Source organism: Mercenaria mercenaria, chromosome 6, assembly GCF_021730395.1.
Source record: "Mercenaria mercenaria strain notata chromosome 6, MADL_Memer_1, whole genome shotgun sequence".
Classification (NCBI taxonomy): domain Eukaryota; kingdom Metazoa; phylum Mollusca; class Bivalvia; order Venerida; family Veneridae; genus Mercenaria; species Mercenaria mercenaria.
Window position 1 is genome coordinate 21,018,737 of NC_069366.1, and position 17,964 is coordinate 21,036,700.

The 17,964-nt window shown below is 33.9% G+C and overlaps 2 protein-coding genes across 2 annotated transcripts in view; both read left to right on the forward strand.

Annotated features, from left to right (window-relative positions):
* Positions 1 to 17,964, forward strand: part of LOC123549458 (methionine--tRNA ligase, cytoplasmic-like) — a 183,541-nt gene that overhangs the window by 92,185 nt on the left and 73,392 nt on the right. The window lies entirely within an intron of this gene.
* On the forward strand, positions 951 to 13,962 carry LOC123550628 (D-aspartate oxidase-like). Its single transcript, XM_053545343.1, has 10 exons — positions 951 to 1,250; positions 7,128 to 7,251; positions 7,768 to 7,853; positions 8,108 to 8,173; positions 8,720 to 8,774; positions 9,719 to 9,820; positions 10,073 to 10,134; positions 11,707 to 11,824; positions 12,469 to 12,567; positions 12,920 to 13,962. Exons 1-10 carry the CDS (start codon positions 1,054 to 1,056, stop codon positions 13,040 to 13,042), a joined length of 1,032 nt encoding a protein of 343 aa, XP_053401318.1. The 5' UTR covers positions 951 to 1,053; the 3' UTR covers positions 13,043 to 13,962.

The window sequence follows — 17,964 nt, forward strand, 5'->3', positions numbered from 1 at the left end:
GCAATACAGAAAAAAGTCCAGGAAAGAAATCAAAGCCAAACTCTTAAGTGATATTCAAGAGTAGATTCCTTCAGATTTTAATTAAATAAAGTATTGCAGGTTTACCTATTAACATAAAATCAATCAACGAAATATTAGTATCAATACCCACATACATGCAGTTTCAAGAAACAATTTACAAATACCTGCTTTAAATGTTTATGAATTTCGAGCAAACAGTAATGTCATCAAGTACCAGTTCCATCTGTAGTAACAATTTGAATACCTTTTAGTTTATGTAATCCCCTATAAATGTTTTTTCTTGTTTCTGGATATGAGATACACGTGTTTGGTGTTCAGCCCCTATTAACTCATATGCGAATGTTTGTTTTAGAAACATATATGTATAGATTTTGTTAGAAATTCTATAATGTTTGGAATTTTTTACACCCCAGCCCTTTTTGACAAAGGTGGTAAAATATGAGTGTATGCTAGAAATTTTATTGTTCTGATATGCATAGCAAATATTAACACGACAGTAGTAGAACAGGACTTTTCTGTCTTTAATTTTCTTACATACTACTTATTTCACACCAGAAGTTTATGCTGGAATTACTTCAACCCCAAAAGTTAAACTGACCAGCCTTAAAACGCTTTATGCAATATTAGCTTTCGGACATCATTGCTAGTGAACCAAAAGGAAGACTTGTATCAAGTTTCGGAGGTGCAGTCCTTCTCTTTAAGTCCCTGAGACATGGCAGTCAGATGGCCGATTTTACAAACAGAGGTTTTATTTATACAAAATGTACACAGCATTTTCTTTATTCAAATTTTTGATGTTCATTCCATTTTCAAAAAAAGTTCGTCCAAACGCATTTTTATAACGAATAAAACATAACTTCTTATTAGCATTACTAGTGTTAAGGTATGACGATAACACAAGGTCAAGATAAGAGCCTATTTCACTATCTAACTGCATGTTCAATTGCATGTGTAAACTGTATTCGTTATCAGGCCTAAATCCTATTTAGTCCATTTAAAGTAGAAAGTGTTGTGCTGTGCTATTCATGAAGTATGGGTGTAAAAATTATAGTTTTAGGGGCTGGGGTAGTCGGATTATCAACTGCAGTAAATATACAAAGTAGCATACCTAATGCATGTGTTAATGTTATCGCGAATAACTTTTATGAAGACACAACAAGCTATGGTTCTGGTGGACTGTTTATCCCGACCTCACAATCTCAAGATGGATCAGACGTTGAAAAATTGAGGCAAGATTTTTCTATGCAATATCTGATGTCGTTTAAAAGAAACATTGATCATATGAAACTGTTTTGTTAACGTAAAGCTTATTTATTTTGTAAAATGGTAACATTTCAGTGTTTAGCAGCAGCAGTATGTAAGGTACTTCATATTCAACCTGTTATGGCAAAAAAAAACAATAATTCTCCATTACGATTTCGGCATTCCCTGGCTATTTCGAAAGCATTTTGCACAATGTTCTATATACATATCTGAAGAATTCCGATTGCATAACGAGAATACGTAAATACACGGACATAGCCGAGTGTCATAACGAAGTGGAGTATAACGCTTTTTGAAATTTTGTTTACTAAAATCTTCAAAGCTCTGTAGCTTGTGCTGTATTTAGAAACTCTTTAAACCTATATATTTTTGGAAAGGTCTGTTAAATCTGAAAAAAAAAACATATATATCAAACAAAATTAAATATAGAGTTGATGACTTTAAAAGATATAGTTTACCAAATTGAATACAATAACTTACCAAAGTTTCATTACATTTTATGCAATCTGACTGAATTCATCTCCTATATAATAGACCTTGAGCTTATGATAACCCCCATCCCCCCCCCCCCTCCACCTCTAGGGATATTTCTACGCTATGATTTTCTTAAAGCATATAATATATAATCTGCCACCTGGCAGTCGGGTTCTTTTTACGTTACAGCCCACTTTATACGTTACCATTAATAATTTCTAGAAAATACTGACTGGCACTACAGTTAGGCATAAATGGTTTACTAGCTACACAATATATCAATATATAAAGACAGAATATACAGATTTATATTTTGCAGGTAAAATTGACACTTATAGGCATGTGCTTTACGTTATCAAATGTACGTTACCAAAAATTGTAATGAAAACAGAAAATATAACTATGTGATTTTTTTTTTGAAGTGCCTATTTCAAAAGTGTTATAAAAAGAGGTTGTGGTTATAACAGATAAGAGCTTGACATAATTATATCGGTTGATAAATATTTCTAATTATTAAGAAAAAATAAGCGGTAATGTATAGTAAAGAAGATAAAATAATATAATGTTGACAATATGAGTTTCAAATTTATAATAATTATTATTTTTAAAAATGTTGAAAAGTATTTGGGATGTGGTAAAATATTTTCTTTAAACAGATATGTAACATGTACAAATTTCATAAATATGTATTATATGTTTTAAAACATAAATATATCACAAATTATAAATCTATGTAACGAAAATTACTAATTAGATAAATTATATATAATTTTCTTCAAACTACTTGATTAACAAAAAAAAAAACTTTTTTCATGTGAAATGAATCTGATTTCATTGAGTTGAAAATGAAAGGAAATAAAAAGATATTAAAATGAAATAAATTACAAATGTGTGAACTTATTTGCAGAGAGTGAGTGCTCAAATTTGCTTCATATATATGGCACCTTCGAATTATTCAATCCATTATAATGTTACAGTCCAGCATTTGTTAAAAACGTCAGTAGATGCAAGTAATGAAGCTGGTCAGAAATATCCTATAGTGACTCGGCTGTTGCTAAGAAGGCATATTCTTTGGTTCTGCAGTCTTGAGGTGGATTTGGTAACATAATTGTTAAAATGGGTGTGTTTCACACAATCTGCTCTACATTTGGGCCTGTAGGAAAATTAATGAAGGGATATGGTCTTGCAAAACTTGTAATAGAATCAGGAATTTGTTCTAGTGGTTCACTTGATAAAGTATTACCAGGTAAACGCTACACCCATGCTCTAAATGAACACAGGACTGTCATGGAAGCTCTTGAGTGTTTGCTTTTATGCAAGTTTGAAAAGACAGAACCCCGCAAGGAAAGCATTTCAGAAGACATTAATATTACAGAAACGGACTGAAAGTCCATGCAAAGAAAAGATGTTTGAAATAATAACTCTCCTGACTTTGAAGAGTATTTCAACAGGCATGAGCAGTTCAAATCAGAAATCAGAAAGGGTAAAAGTGGCCAAACTGCTCAATTTTGGTCAATGCATGTAGACCTAATTCACGCGATATTGATGCTCACCAAAGCAACACAGATCAATGCTCTTGCTTTACATATAGCATCTCTGTACAAACTGTGATCTTTGTTCTTCGTATTTGACCACAGATATTTTGCTTGCTACCTCCTTGTTTCCCTGTCGACATTGATGAATATTGATCCAGGTGCAAAAGAGCTACCCTGAAGTAATGATTTTAGTGTATCTAGGTCTTCTGTACCGGCATTGAGAAATGCTGTAGATATTATTACAGAGCAGACAATTTACGGACATGAAAAGTCTGAGGTTGGCATACTTGGTTTCAGTAGAAACTATGCTGTATATTTCCACTGGCGCATGACTCGTCATTACAGAGCAAGGTATGTTGAAGCAACACTTCAGAATGCTGACATACATAGAGAAGACATGTCCAACCACAAAGAAATATAACCTGCTCAGATAGGCATGAGTGAAAAGGAAGTTAACAGGGTTATGATGGCATAGAATCCTTCACAAACTCATTCCAGGCTGAAAAAAAAAACAACAAAGATGAAATTTACTGTGTGTCGTCTGGTACTCTTGCGAAGCAGAAGTCGCTCATGACCTTAAGGCAACTGAAATAGGTGAACAGACAATGGATTTGATTATCAAAAGAAGATTGATTGAAAAACCAGTTCCTTTACAAGACCCCATGAAGAGAAGAAAACTTAAAACATTTTCCACAGCTGAAGTCAAAAGGAAAGTAACCGCTTCTCAAAACAAAATACTACAGATAAGAGCAGAACGTAAAATATATGAACAGTTGGTACTTTTGGCTGTTCAGCACAACTTAGATCTAGAATTGACACTTTCTTTTCCTCTAGGACCTGTCACCTGGCAGTTATAGCTACTGCAACTGGAATGCCAATGAAAACAGACACGTCCAAACTACTTCACTATGTAGAGGCTGCAGCCGTCGAAAAATATGACATTGTTTTGTTGCTTGACAGTAACGCCCTGCTGCAAAACTTAGTAACCATCCCTGCAACATTCCACGACGGAGCCGAAGCTGTGTTCAGTAAACTACCTAAGACAGCTCGAGTCGATTTTATAACTGACACTTACGGTCATCGTGACTGAAAAGCATTCATGTCAAATAGTGAAAACAAAACACAGTGATCAATCTTATTTTCGAACAATGAAAATGTGATTCCTAAGATGAAGAGAAGACACCTGTATTTTGTTAATGGTGAAGTGTTATTTACTCACAAGTGAAGATGGGAACAAAGTTCAAGCTCAATCAAAGTTAGATCCCCAGATAGACGCGTTTGGTGGTATCTTCAAAAACACAAAATACTGTTTTATTTTACACTGGAACAGGCAATAAGAGACGCCATTTAAATGCTCACAACATCTTTATAAGCAGAGGACAAAGAATCTGCTCAGTTTTGCCTGCAATACGCCATCTGACTGGTTGACATAACCGGTGCTCGCACAGGGAAAGTAACACCGCTCAAATTAGTAGAGAAAAAACAGGTGTATGTTGCAACATTAGCAGAAGTAGTTCATATACATCACTGATCTGATGACCTCTTTAACAGCATCGAGAATATTGTCTGTGCAATCTATGGATTGAAGAATATAATAACATCAACAAACTTATATATGACATGTTCCTTGCAAAGTATCATGTACGTGCTGGCAATGTCCCGAGTACATATAATGGTATGGACATGAGTCTATTTCCACTGTGCCAATTGTCACTTAGAATGCACATAACATGTGTGAACTGTCAATTTAACCATTCTACCAAAAGGAGATGAAAGGGGATATTTGTGACACATCAGCAACATGTGACTCTGATGATGACTATGAAGAAGTAGAGATGACCAATATAATTGACACCATATACGAAACAGACAGTGATTATGATGACTTAGGTGACTTAACCCAGCAACTTAATTGTTTCTCAAATTTGATTTATGTGAATTTATTTGGTTAAACAGATAAGCGGTTGTAAGCGTGTATTTTTCAATTACAAAAATACACATTCAGTAACGTATCGTAATGTAAGTTACAATGTCAGTACTGGGCTATATGCATTTCTATATCAAACTAGTTGGAACTTGATAAGAAACTCGCATTATCTAAATTTGAACATATAAGGATTACATAAACAATCTATTGACTGAGAAATGAAAATAATATATCGTGAATTTTAGTAACGTATATAATGATGGTAACGTACTTGTTCTTACAACTGTTGAACGATCATTCTTAAATACTAATGTAATGTATATCTGAAAATACTATACTTTAGACATATCTGATATTTTCTGACAATTAAACCCATTGAATTAATTGATACGCGTATTTTTATAAAACAGAATGGTAACGTAAATTACAAAATGAAATGATCGATTTAGAGAACAAAACTAAGCCGGAACATTGACAACAGCATATTCTGCATATTACTAAACCCACTTGCTGATGATTTTGGTTGTTTCTACCATATAAATCACCACATTCCAGTTTTATCATTTTTAAATAGTTGTTAAGGTAACGTAAATAACAGGCTCTAACTCATACAGAACCCGCTTGCCAGATGGCAGAATTCAGAAATATGATCTACATACAAGGGGCTTCAAAAATAATGGGGTCTACAAAAATCCCTAAAGGGGGAGGGTTTCACCTTCCAGCTCTATGCCTAAAATAATATTTCTAATATTGCTTTTTATTCCCACCAATCTATTTTTATTTGAACCAACCAGACAAGTCGTTTCAACAAGGCTAAAAGGAACTGGACTCAGATTTTGGCTAAAACAGAGTTTCTTCAGAATAAAAGTTTCATGATATTATGAACACAAGAACGTGATATTTTGTTTCTAAACTATCTTTTTAAAAAAGGAAATTAAGAGAAAATCACGCCCGAGGTGGGACCGCCGCGGCAATACATACTTTCCTGCTTTTTTCACCAGTACACCACAGAGGAACACGTAACATCAGCGATGATTAAATTTAAGTCACTTTACCTCCGGTACCCCTACTAACGCTTTTTTAAATAAAATAAGAAAAACAATTAATTCTCTTGTATTCTATAAGCTTTCTTATTAGATCTATAAACCCGAATTTGACACTTCTAGTATTCACGTATATCAAAAATCGAAATCCCAGGTTAAATATAGATTTTTTAAAACTTCTACTTTCAAAATGTTAAAAGCAAGGATCTGGTTGGTGAAGGTGCATCTCAAACGCTTTTCGTCAGATCCAGTATGTAGCGTTAACTGGAGATGAGTTTAATCAGATCGTATTTTATACAGTATTTCCTGCTTGATGGGGTCACGGTTTATTTACATGAGTTTTCAAATTATTTATATGATGTGTTTTGCATGGTTAACTGTGTATTACCCCCTGTCGTTGTATACATATGGGTATAAATCTAATTTGAAAACCGAAACCGAAAATCTTTGACACAGTTCCTTAAGCTGGGAATAGTGCACAGTTAAACGTTTGAATGCATGGGGTCTACCACTAGCTGTAATCCTAGGTCAAAACCTGGAGATTGCCATGATATTCTAATCGCTTTTGTCTTTCTGTCTTTCTATAGCCACACGCTCCCGTCAGTGTTATGTTATCTGTCTAGATATTTAGAAGACCTTTCCAAAATATGTAGGTACATATATGTTATATATATTTATTTTCTAAATATGACATAAAAAGACAAAAAAGCCTTGAAAGGTTTTAGCGAACACAAATTCATAAACATTGTATGCCAACATAAGTTTGGAACTTTGTAGCATTATGTTATTGTTCTATAATAACATTGACGTCATAACATGGTAGCAATACTATGTTTGATTGCCATCAGCACTAATCGTCAACAGGAAATGGTGCGCCGATTCTTGGAAATTTTACGCAAGCCTTGCAACAGGACTAGAGGCCGGAAACTGTGGTGCAATTATATCAAGTGGCTATCAGCTTTGTAACGGTAACTTGGAACGTTATCAGGTTTGTGAAGCTTGTTCGTATTTGTCCACTTTCCTTTACCGCTTTCTTAGAAACAAGTACTTACGACGCACAGTTTTCGTGTTCCTCGGAATTAAATGAAAACTATGCCACGTGAACCGGAAGTGATGGCATACTGTCATTCACCTGATTGCAACAAAGAATAAATACTTAAATACATCCATATTTACAGTACGAAATTTACCTTGTTTTGCGCTTTTGAATTTACGAAATGCAATAGTTCAATATTAAGTTTTATATATATTTATCCAAAAACAAACTAGACTGGCTAAAGGTTAGAAAAGTGGGTTTTCAATCAATTTTCGCTTGATTGGTTTATTGTGAGCAATGACAATGACAGGGTTTCAGTCTGATTCTGCTTCATGATTTAACAAAATCTTAGAAAAACGAAGCATACAATATACAATATTACACTTGATTATCTCTCTGCTATTTTTCTTTACACGCTCTGCTTGGTGGAATATTATACATGTATCTATTTTCCCTTTATTTTTTTAGAATGCTCTTTATAAAGAATTTGTATTTCAATATGAGAGACTGTCTGATAAAGAAATGGAAGACTTTGGATTTTTACCACATTACAAGTAAGTTAGATGAATATTTACTGCGTTACACAGAGCAAACTCCTTGACAAATTTCATTAGATTCCTCTTAATAAACCCGATGTATCTATTGTTTAGTCTATTAAAGTTCAGTATGAGAAGAAAACAAGCATTATTGTTTATGTTTCTATTTTTACACTGGAAGTACTGTTCACATTAATTTTGTTCTATCTAATCCTTCATGTATATCTTATTGTACTGTTTTAATGTTCACTAATTCTTAATTTTTTTTATAGATTTGGTTTCAAGGTAATAACTATTGCTTTGGACCAGAGGAAATACTTGATATGGCTTCAACAAAGGTATGAACTTTTTTGATGACTTAGTTTAACCTATCGAGATGTACTGAAGTGTTAAATACTGTCATGCATAAAGCCAGATGATACAAATTGTGCCATTTAGGCTAAAACAGCATGTATTTACCATATTTATTTCTAATCATTGAGGCCGCACATTATAAGATGTTATCGTATGCTTATATAAGAGGATACATTTGCTATGTGAGAAGGCTCAGAATCTTAATTGTATGAAAGACCATTGCCAAATTTGAAATGTCAAATGCTCATTGTTCAATGCAAAATGTGATCAATGCTTAGCTATTATTTCAACCAAGATTTCAAAATCGCGTAGTGCTGCCGAAATAGACAAATACATCGTGTCATTGACCTTCAGTATATAACTTTGTCTCTTTTCTAAAGAACTCTTTTAAAACAGAGTTTCTGTATTTTGCATTTAGAATTTAGAATTTTATAATTAGCAAGGCACACTTGCCTTTCATATATTTGAGATTAAAGAATTTGATATACCAGTAAATATGTAAAGGATGATATGTTGTGTAATAATTACAGACTGAGAGACGGTGGTGGTCAGTTGGAAAAGAGAAAAGTAACCAGTATGAACGAGGTATGTAGAAGTCTCAGCCAGCATTATTGTAATAAGCGCAGTAATATTATGAGAGTATCATATATAATTTTAAGATATGTTTGAATACTTTTGTCATTATGCCAAAGCTATATGTACTAGTATTATGTACAAGTTGTACTTTTGCGTTGTAATTTAGAAATGATCCTTTTTAGAACGAATATTTCGTCTCAACGTTACCATCAATTCTTTCTTAAGGTATCCGATCCACAAATAGGTAAATTTCGATGCCTGGTGACCCCATGATTTTTTGGTATCATTTGAAAGAGTTGTGTCTGATGAACAAGATTTAATAAATAAGATGACCATAAATAATATGCAAGAATAATTACAGTCCTTTTTTATAACCGCAAAATGATAAATCTTACACTGTAACAACTGGATTTCTATTGAAGTGTCATTGAAGACTATAAAGTAAAAAAATAAAAATTCTATAACATATTTTTATCATGTAATTTATATTTTCTTTTTCAGTAGATGATATACTTTAAAATGATACCAAAAGTATATGAGGTTACCAGGCATCAATATTTGATATATTTATATAGCACTGTTATATAGAACTTGCTTATTTGTGGATCGGATACCTTAACTACATTGACTACACAGTCAGGAATTACAGAAATGAGTAAGCTTATAACGAGAGAATCATATTCATAAAGGCAAGGTTTAATTATGTGTACAATTACTACTTTTTACTGGACGGTTCTTGTTTCGGACCGTCAATTCAATCATTTAAATAAAAAACATGTAATGATTTTTTACTAATCGATTTTCAAGAATATGTGTGTTTTAAAAATAGGTGTCTAATTTAAGAAGTCCACAAGTGTAACATAAAATCATATTGTGATAATAAGTTAAAACATATTATTCATTTAAAAAGTCTGGAGGTTTGATTTGGGTTAATAAATTATTATGTTCTCAAGTTTGTAGATAAATGTGATGTTTTGATCAACTGTTGTGGCCTTGGCAATAGAGAGCTAGTGGGAGACAAGCTCATGTTTCCAGCAAGAGGAGAAATCGTGAGGGTACAGTCTGTCATAGAATCATGTTTATATATTCTGAAACCCCACAATGTTTAAGTTTTATACTTTAGAGAAACGCATTATTCTTTACAGAAATGTTACAAATATCACATCTTCTGGAATTTGTGCTATAAATATATATAAAGAGACAAATAAATCTTACGTTATTAAAAAATGCATGTTTGAAGAACAATCGCCTGAATTGTATGTTTTTGATATAAAAAAAAAACTAATTTTAATTGTTCTCGTGTCTAGGTGAAGGCACCCTGGATAAAGCACTGGGTAAATACGGATGATGTCACATACATGATTCCGGGGTAGGTTTAATCGTTGTTCTGGACTTAGATTTTAAGCAGTATCGTAAAATGTCAATGTTTCAGGTACAATTGAAAGTTCCAGTGCAAAACTAACAGTTCAGGTGTTAACGGGGATCTGTCGTGTTACCGCCTAAAGGTCACCCAGGTGCCGGGTCTTTCATATTGTGTCTAAAAAAATAATCAAATCAATTCAGCGAAGCAAAGTACTTTCTTTATATACACTGTTTTCTTATAGCAGTTTATTTAAATGATGGGCGGGTTAATTTGAGCAAAGTATCTTAATTGTCATGTATAATCTTTGTGACGCATGATAATTCTTTTAAAACATAGTTATTGTTATATTACGTTTATTTAAGATTTCTTTAATTTGAGACGTGTTTGTCGAGAAAATTTAAGTAATTCTGATATGTGTATTTTTGTATAAATGTTAAATTATAAATTGACTGTATGATTTTGTGTATGTGTGAATGTATATCAGTTGAAGGCCATACTGGAAATAAATTGTAAAATATCTGTATTTGTACACTTAGTATGTCACCTTCAGAAAATAAAGTTATTATTATTATTTTTTTTTTTATTATTATTATAAAGTAGAGTTCCGGTTTACGTTAGGTGCCTGAAGGGTGTGTTGCATATTTCTTTTCCTGTAATAAATCTCAGTCACATCGAGCCTGCTATTTCTTTCTTTGGTTTAGATTTATGCTTCCAAAAGATTGTCGTATAGATTTCATTTTATTATTACCTGTAGCGTAACATTGGTGCTTTCTTAATCTGGAACTACACCATAAGGAACAACTATCAATATATATGAGTTTTATCCAGTTTTGCACAAATTATTATACATTTTGTAATTAATACACAGATGTAATTCAACTTTATACATTAAATGTCGTTAAAAGTGCAAGAATCGTCACATACTTCTGGTGAAAAGTGAAGTTTTTAAGCATCGGCAATCTCGTACGATTTTAAAGAAAATGTTATTTCGTTGCTATTTAGTGCTGCAAGGTTTATGTACATACATGTATATATATTTCTCATTAAACGACACATTTTAGACATATATGGCTAAATATACCTGAATGAGGAAAGATTTCTCCTATGATGGTTTTAAGTAAATGTTGTTTGTCGGGATAAATTCAGTGAGGAAACGTTTCTGTTATGATTGTCTTTTTAAGTGGATGGTGATTTTCGTGACGTGAGGGATGCACCTGGCTGAGGTTCCTTTTATTTATACTGTCCTGATACTTTGTACATGATGGGGTTTAGTTTTCGCTTTAACCTCTCCAAATGTTGGTTTTGTCACTGACCGCCCAAAGGCGGTGCCCCACAGTGTTCAGTTATTTTCTCGTTTTGTCCATGTATTTAAGCGTACGATATATCTTATATATACTCGTTCATATTTTATATAATCTTCCAGTATACCTACACTAGTGTACGAATACAGTTTTAAGGAGCCGAATTCTCCGAACATGACTTCCGGTTGGATATTGTGCCGTTGTTTTTATACCCATCCTCGAAATAAACATATGTTATCAGTAACAGAACTGTTTTGTTGCTTTTTTACAAACTTAGGGAAAATGACATCGCTCTTGGTGGATTAAAACAAAACGGAAAAGAATCACTAAAGGTTGAGAGCAATGAGACAGAAGATGTACTACAAAGATGTTTAAAACTCATACCTAGTCTAAAGGTAAGAAATTAGATATTGTTACGAAATTTCTGCTTTGAATTTTTTTGTGTACCTATGTTTAATGTTGTCAGAAATATGTAGGTTTATCGACACCTGTAGGAGAATGCGCTGGGTATTTAAATCAAGAAAATGTGTGTGATGTGTTTGCAAATGTGTTAAGTGATATCCGATTTAGATATTAAGTTTGCAGCATATATTAAGTCAAATTGTTTGTTTAAAAAAAAACCCTGAAATTTTGAACTTTCGACTTTTACAGAATTTAGCACCATGTAATAAAATCTTTCACACTATGATTCACCTATTGCTAGTTCTAGAAACGGAAAATTAGAATTTAATATGTATTTGGTCTGAAAACAGTATCATTTTCTTGAATTTAAGGTTTTCATTTAATCATAAAGATGAAGAAAAAATATTTCAAGGGTTTTACATGAACTCTGTAAAATAAAGAGTGCCTTATTAACCATCTTACTTTACAAAAAAACCGTAAAGCAAACATAGTCTTTTGGTATTTGATTGCCCACTGGTTTGTTTTATTTGTTATACTCACATTATAGTTAAATGTTGAATACATCTGTAGCTAGATCACTGTTAATATCAGCTTGAAGAAACTTACGCATAACATTATTCTTGGAATTCTCGTGTAGGCAGCAAAGATTGATCACACATGGGTTGGTTTGAGACCTTGCAGAAAGGGGATAAGACTTGAAAAAGAGACTTTAAAGTTTGGAAATGGGACACTAGAGGTAAAGATTTTATTAACACACTTTATATATTATATTTGATATTACTTATACCTAGGCCTATGTTATGTTAAATTTTTATTTTTATTTTATTACAAGGCTCATTCAGGACTGTCGATTCATCAAGCTACATCCATGATATGGTGCACTCGTGTTTAATATAAATCTTTTTTATAGAATCTAAACATGGACATTGGACTTTTAAACCTAGAACAGCACTGGCCATTCGAAGTAAGAACGATTCGATTCGAGAAATATATGAGAACAATGGTATAATTGTATACGATCGTGAAAATAAATTACTGGTTTGTGTCTAATTTAGCATTGTCGACATTGCTGATCTTTTTACATTTAGGTCATCCATAACTATGGTCATGGTTCTGATGGCGTAGCTTTATCATGGGGAACTGCAATGGAAGTTGTGGATCTGGTCAAAAAATGTCTACCACAACGTCATGAAGTGATGTCAAAGTTATGATCAGTTGATGTATTAACACCTGTTATTGTAAATGATGTTCAAAACTGGTTACCTTTGTTACATTTACCTAAGGGTTAAAAATTCATCCGGTTCACTTTTCGCTTTAGAATTTATATAGGTATCCCAATTTTCACAGTGTTGGGATGTCTGTGAAACTAATGGATTAAAGTATCTGTATAACTAGCATGTTATCCGCGAGAACTTATTTACTATATATTCTGATTGTAATGTTAATCAAGAACAATACATATTAACAAAATCAGTGGATTTTTTTTTTCTAAAATGGTGCTGAATTTACACGCATCGGTTAGCAGAAAATGAACATAGAAAGATTTATCAGCTACCCGGGTTGTCAACAATAACACTTGGCTAAATTTGCATTTTCATTGCTATAGTAACTGTCTATCATTAATTTTAATCTGTCCATTTTTAAGAAGTATTATTTTAGTGAGAATAATTAGCATAAAAAATGATACATTTACATGTGTTTGGAAAAGGTAGCTGAATTCCGACATATTCACATTGTATGTTGGCGGGGTGCATTTCACTTCGACTTACGTTTTTTTGTTGTTGTTGTTGTTGTTGTTTTTTTTTTTTTGTTTTTTTTTGAGGCCATGAAAGTATATAGTTAGGGTGACGTTTTCCTGTTCTTCGTAGCACTAACTATTGACAAAGTTAAATTGTGTGTCAATAAACAAATTCTAAAATATTTATTACGATTTATTTCACATCTGTTATCATTTCCCAGATTTCCAAGTAGCTCACATGATGAATACATATATAAAAAATGTCTGGAGAACTAAATATACGTATGAGGATTTAGGGCTTAGTGACTTGCCAAGCTGCTGCGGTGGGTGTCCGTCCCTCGGGCTCTGGTGAATCTACAGGGCGGGAGCTGTCCCGGGCTGGACGCATGCACATGAGTGCGTTCGTCCTCGGATGATTCTCTTCTTTGAGGCTTCACCGAGGCTCTGGTGAACGGACAATACTGCATATGCGTTTTGCCTGAGACGGCCATCCTTTCCGAGGAATCGCTGGGGCTCGAGTGAACGGAGACTTGCTGCAACAGATTGGCTCACTCAGTTGCTTGGCCCAGACGCGACAATACTCTTTATCCTACATACGAATCGGATCTCCACAAATGTTTAGTCCACCCATTTACTTATATATTCGCTTAAATAAAATAAAACAGTTGAAAGGCTTGTGCTTATGAATATTACTTTCACAGTGAAGATTGATGAGCTTTCAGTTGATTATATATTGTTATAGCCAATCATATATAGATATATGTGGCGACATATACGTAATTTTTAATACACTTCAATAAACGTTTCATAATTGCTCAAGTGATATGTTTTGCATGAAAGTTTTTTGTTGTTTTTTTGTTTTTGTTTTTTAATGTTGAAAATGAGCTAATAATAGCTAACCTATTAATAAATTAAGTAGCAAACTATATCTATTTCGACTGATAGCATAATTTAGATAGATAACTGATAACAAAACGTGTATTCATAATTTTAACATGTCCAAAACATTGCGGGATGATACTAATTTCACTTGGGTATTAATTACAATTTACTCAGACTTTATCATAGACTCCCTGTGTAAAACCTCAAACTTTAAACTAAAATAAAGGTATTAAATCCATATAATATTTCAATGAAACTTCAAAGTGTTGTTGTTTGTAACATCATCTGGGGCTTGTATAGTGAAAAATCTAAATTTTATTTCTAAAATAGTGTGATATTTATTTCTAAAGTCACTATATTTTTATTGTAAATATGTTTCGTTATACCCAAGTGGAAACTGGCAGGAGCTCGAAAATGCAACTCTCTGATTGGTCAGTTAAAACCCCTTATGTACAGTGATGTCATGATAAAGTTATGAATTTTGTAAAGTATTTTATCAGTTTTATGCAGTTTTAGCCAAACCGTACCATTGTATCATGATATTGTGTATACTGCATTGGTCTTTTTTCGCATTAGATATATGTGGGCAAAGAATGAGAAAGAATATTCAAAATGCTACATTTAACAACCCTTCTATCGCAAAACATAAATATATCGATTGCTTTAAATGATTAATGAGCCACCAACATAGTGTATTTGCGACCAGCATGGATCCACGCAGTCTGGTCAGGATCCATGCTGTTTGCTAACAGTTTCTCTAATTTCAGTAGGTTTTGAACCGAACAGTATGGATCCTGACCAGACTGCGCAAATGCACTATGTTGGTGTTCTCATGGTGCGGCTCATTTTACTATAAAAAATTATAGAACATACAACATCAGCTTTATTTTGTAAAAGCTACAAAAATAGTTTTGGGAAAGTATCGTGCGCCGTTTTGTCCAGTTACTAATTCTTTCACAAAGCTCAGCTTTTTGAAATGCGATCCCCACCCCCTCAGTACATATATATATACAATGCAACTGAGGTAAAACATTTTAAATTCTTATATCTGCAATTGAGCAAATTTCATAACTATATAAACAGTTTCTTAAGTATATTTAGCAACATCCGAACCTACTTCAAAAATTCCAAATATTTTCGTATTGGACACCATTCCAAAAATCCGTATTTTGTCATATTGGACGGGACGACTCCTACGACTCCGTACAAGGACTCATTCCAAGTTACTTCCCTTGCGTTTCGTTTTCACTCTGAAACCATTTGTTGTTCATGTTTTACTGCTGATGCTTGAAAAATAAAACTGTTAAATTCATAACTTTTTATGCCCCCGAAGGGAGGCATATTAGTTTTCAACTGTCCGTCCGTTCGTTAGTTCGTCCGTTCGTTCGTCACAACGTTAACTTTTTGCATGAAGGCACTTTACTCGCGAACCACTGCACCCAGAACCTTCAAACTTCACATGCTGATAGTACTTATTGAGTACACGACTCCTACTGACTTTAGGGTCACCAGGTCAAAGGTTAAGGTCACCAGGTCAAGCGTTAACGTTTTGCATTAAGGCACTTACTCGCGAACCACTACACCCAGGACCTTCAGACTTCACATGCTGATAGTATTTATTGAGTACACGACCCCTACTGACTTTGGGGTCACCAGGTCAAAGGTCAAGGCGCTGTGGGGGCATTTGTCACCATTAGTGACAGCTCTTGTTTATTTTTTATATGAAACTTGTGAACGTTCAAAGTCTTAGTTTAAAACATTTTATACCCGATGATCATGATGTAGGTTCAAAATGTTTTTCATTTTTGGCATCGGGTTGATAGTGGCTGATTATTCGGAGTGTTTTTATTTCTGTTGTTCATTCGTATGAAAACTTTGCCTTTTAACGCGCACATCTAAATCACGTATGTACAGAGAAGAACATAAACTTATTATAATGAAATAATGTTTTTTAGAAGATTTAAAACATTTGTGAATTTTTGTTTGAATTTTTTTATTATGGTATGAAATAAAGAGGCATGTAATAGTGCTTGTTATATTTTCTGGCCCTTCGGGATCATTGATTTCAAGTCATATAGATTTGAAGATTGAATACTGCTTAAGCCGGTGCTAGGGGGTGTGGACAGTGTTGCATTTTCCATTACTGCTCATTAACAGACTCGATCAAACCGACTCTGCAATTTTCACTGTTTGCCTTGTTCTCGGTGCTTCCGAAGAATCTACTTTTCAGATTTTATTTACTTCACAACAGCGAAGGTTAAGTGCTGTGTGGCGGCCGTAAAAAGTCGCCCCGACTTCATCTCGGTGTTGTTATATTTTCTGGTTCTTCGCGATCATTGATTTCAAGTCATATAGATTTGAAGATTGAATACTGCTTAAGCCGGTGCTAGGGGGTGTGGACAGTGTTGCATTTTCCATTACTGCTCATGAACAGACTCGATCAAACCGACTCTGCAATTTTCACTGTTTGCTTTGTTCTCGGTGCTTCCGAGGAATCTACTTTTCAGATTTTATTTACTTCACAACAGCGGGTGTTCTGTGTGGCGACCGTAAAAAGTCGCCCCGACTTCATCTCGGTGTTGTTATATTTTCTGGTTCTTCGGGATCATTGATTTCAAGTCATATAGATTTGAAGATTGAATACTGCTTAAGCCGGTGCTAGGGGGCGTGGACAGTGTTGCATTTTCCATTACTGCTCATGAACAGACTCGATCAAACCGAGTCTGCAATTTTCTCAGCATAAAGTGCACTTTCTAATGCAACTTGTACACTTCCGGTAATGTTCGCCTCCAGTGCAAAAACGGATTATCACTGCTGTGTACTTGTCCAATAGAACTCAAAGCTGTTTAATAACCAGATACTGCATGATGTATCATGGGCAGCTGATTCCTAAAAGAAAAGGAGCTGCGCTTTCAAAACGCAAAATCATGCCCCACCCCTCCCCGGAGCGTGTGACCAAATATGACGGTTTTCAAGTTTAAAGGTGAAGGGCATATGAAGGTCAAGGTCATCTATATATAGATCATTTTATAAGTCTTGCCAAAAGTTGTGGGGTTTTTGAGTGCGAGTATGAACTAAATGTGTTCACTTATGTGGTTGTACAATCGAAAGCTTTGTTTATCCAGGTTTTAAGTTTGAAGGTCAAGGTTATATGACAGTCAATTTCATTTATATATATATAGGTCAGTTTGTAGGTCTTGCCACAAAATGTGTCGAGTGTGACTATGAACTAAGTTGGGTCGTTTATGTTGGCTGTAGGACCAAAAATGTTTTGTTCCTAGCAAAACTTGTTTGTTTATACAATGTAGTAGTGTAACCCCTGCTAAACGAGTCGACCATGATGGACTTACGAGACACCTACAGGCACCGAATAAAATTACTTCTCGGTTTTGGAAATGTCATGCACCAAACAGGACCAGCAGTAAGTAACCATTATTTAACTAGTACAATCGGCTCACAAATCGGTCGCATTTCAGAATGTGTATAGTTTGTTTGATAACAATTCTTCGAACT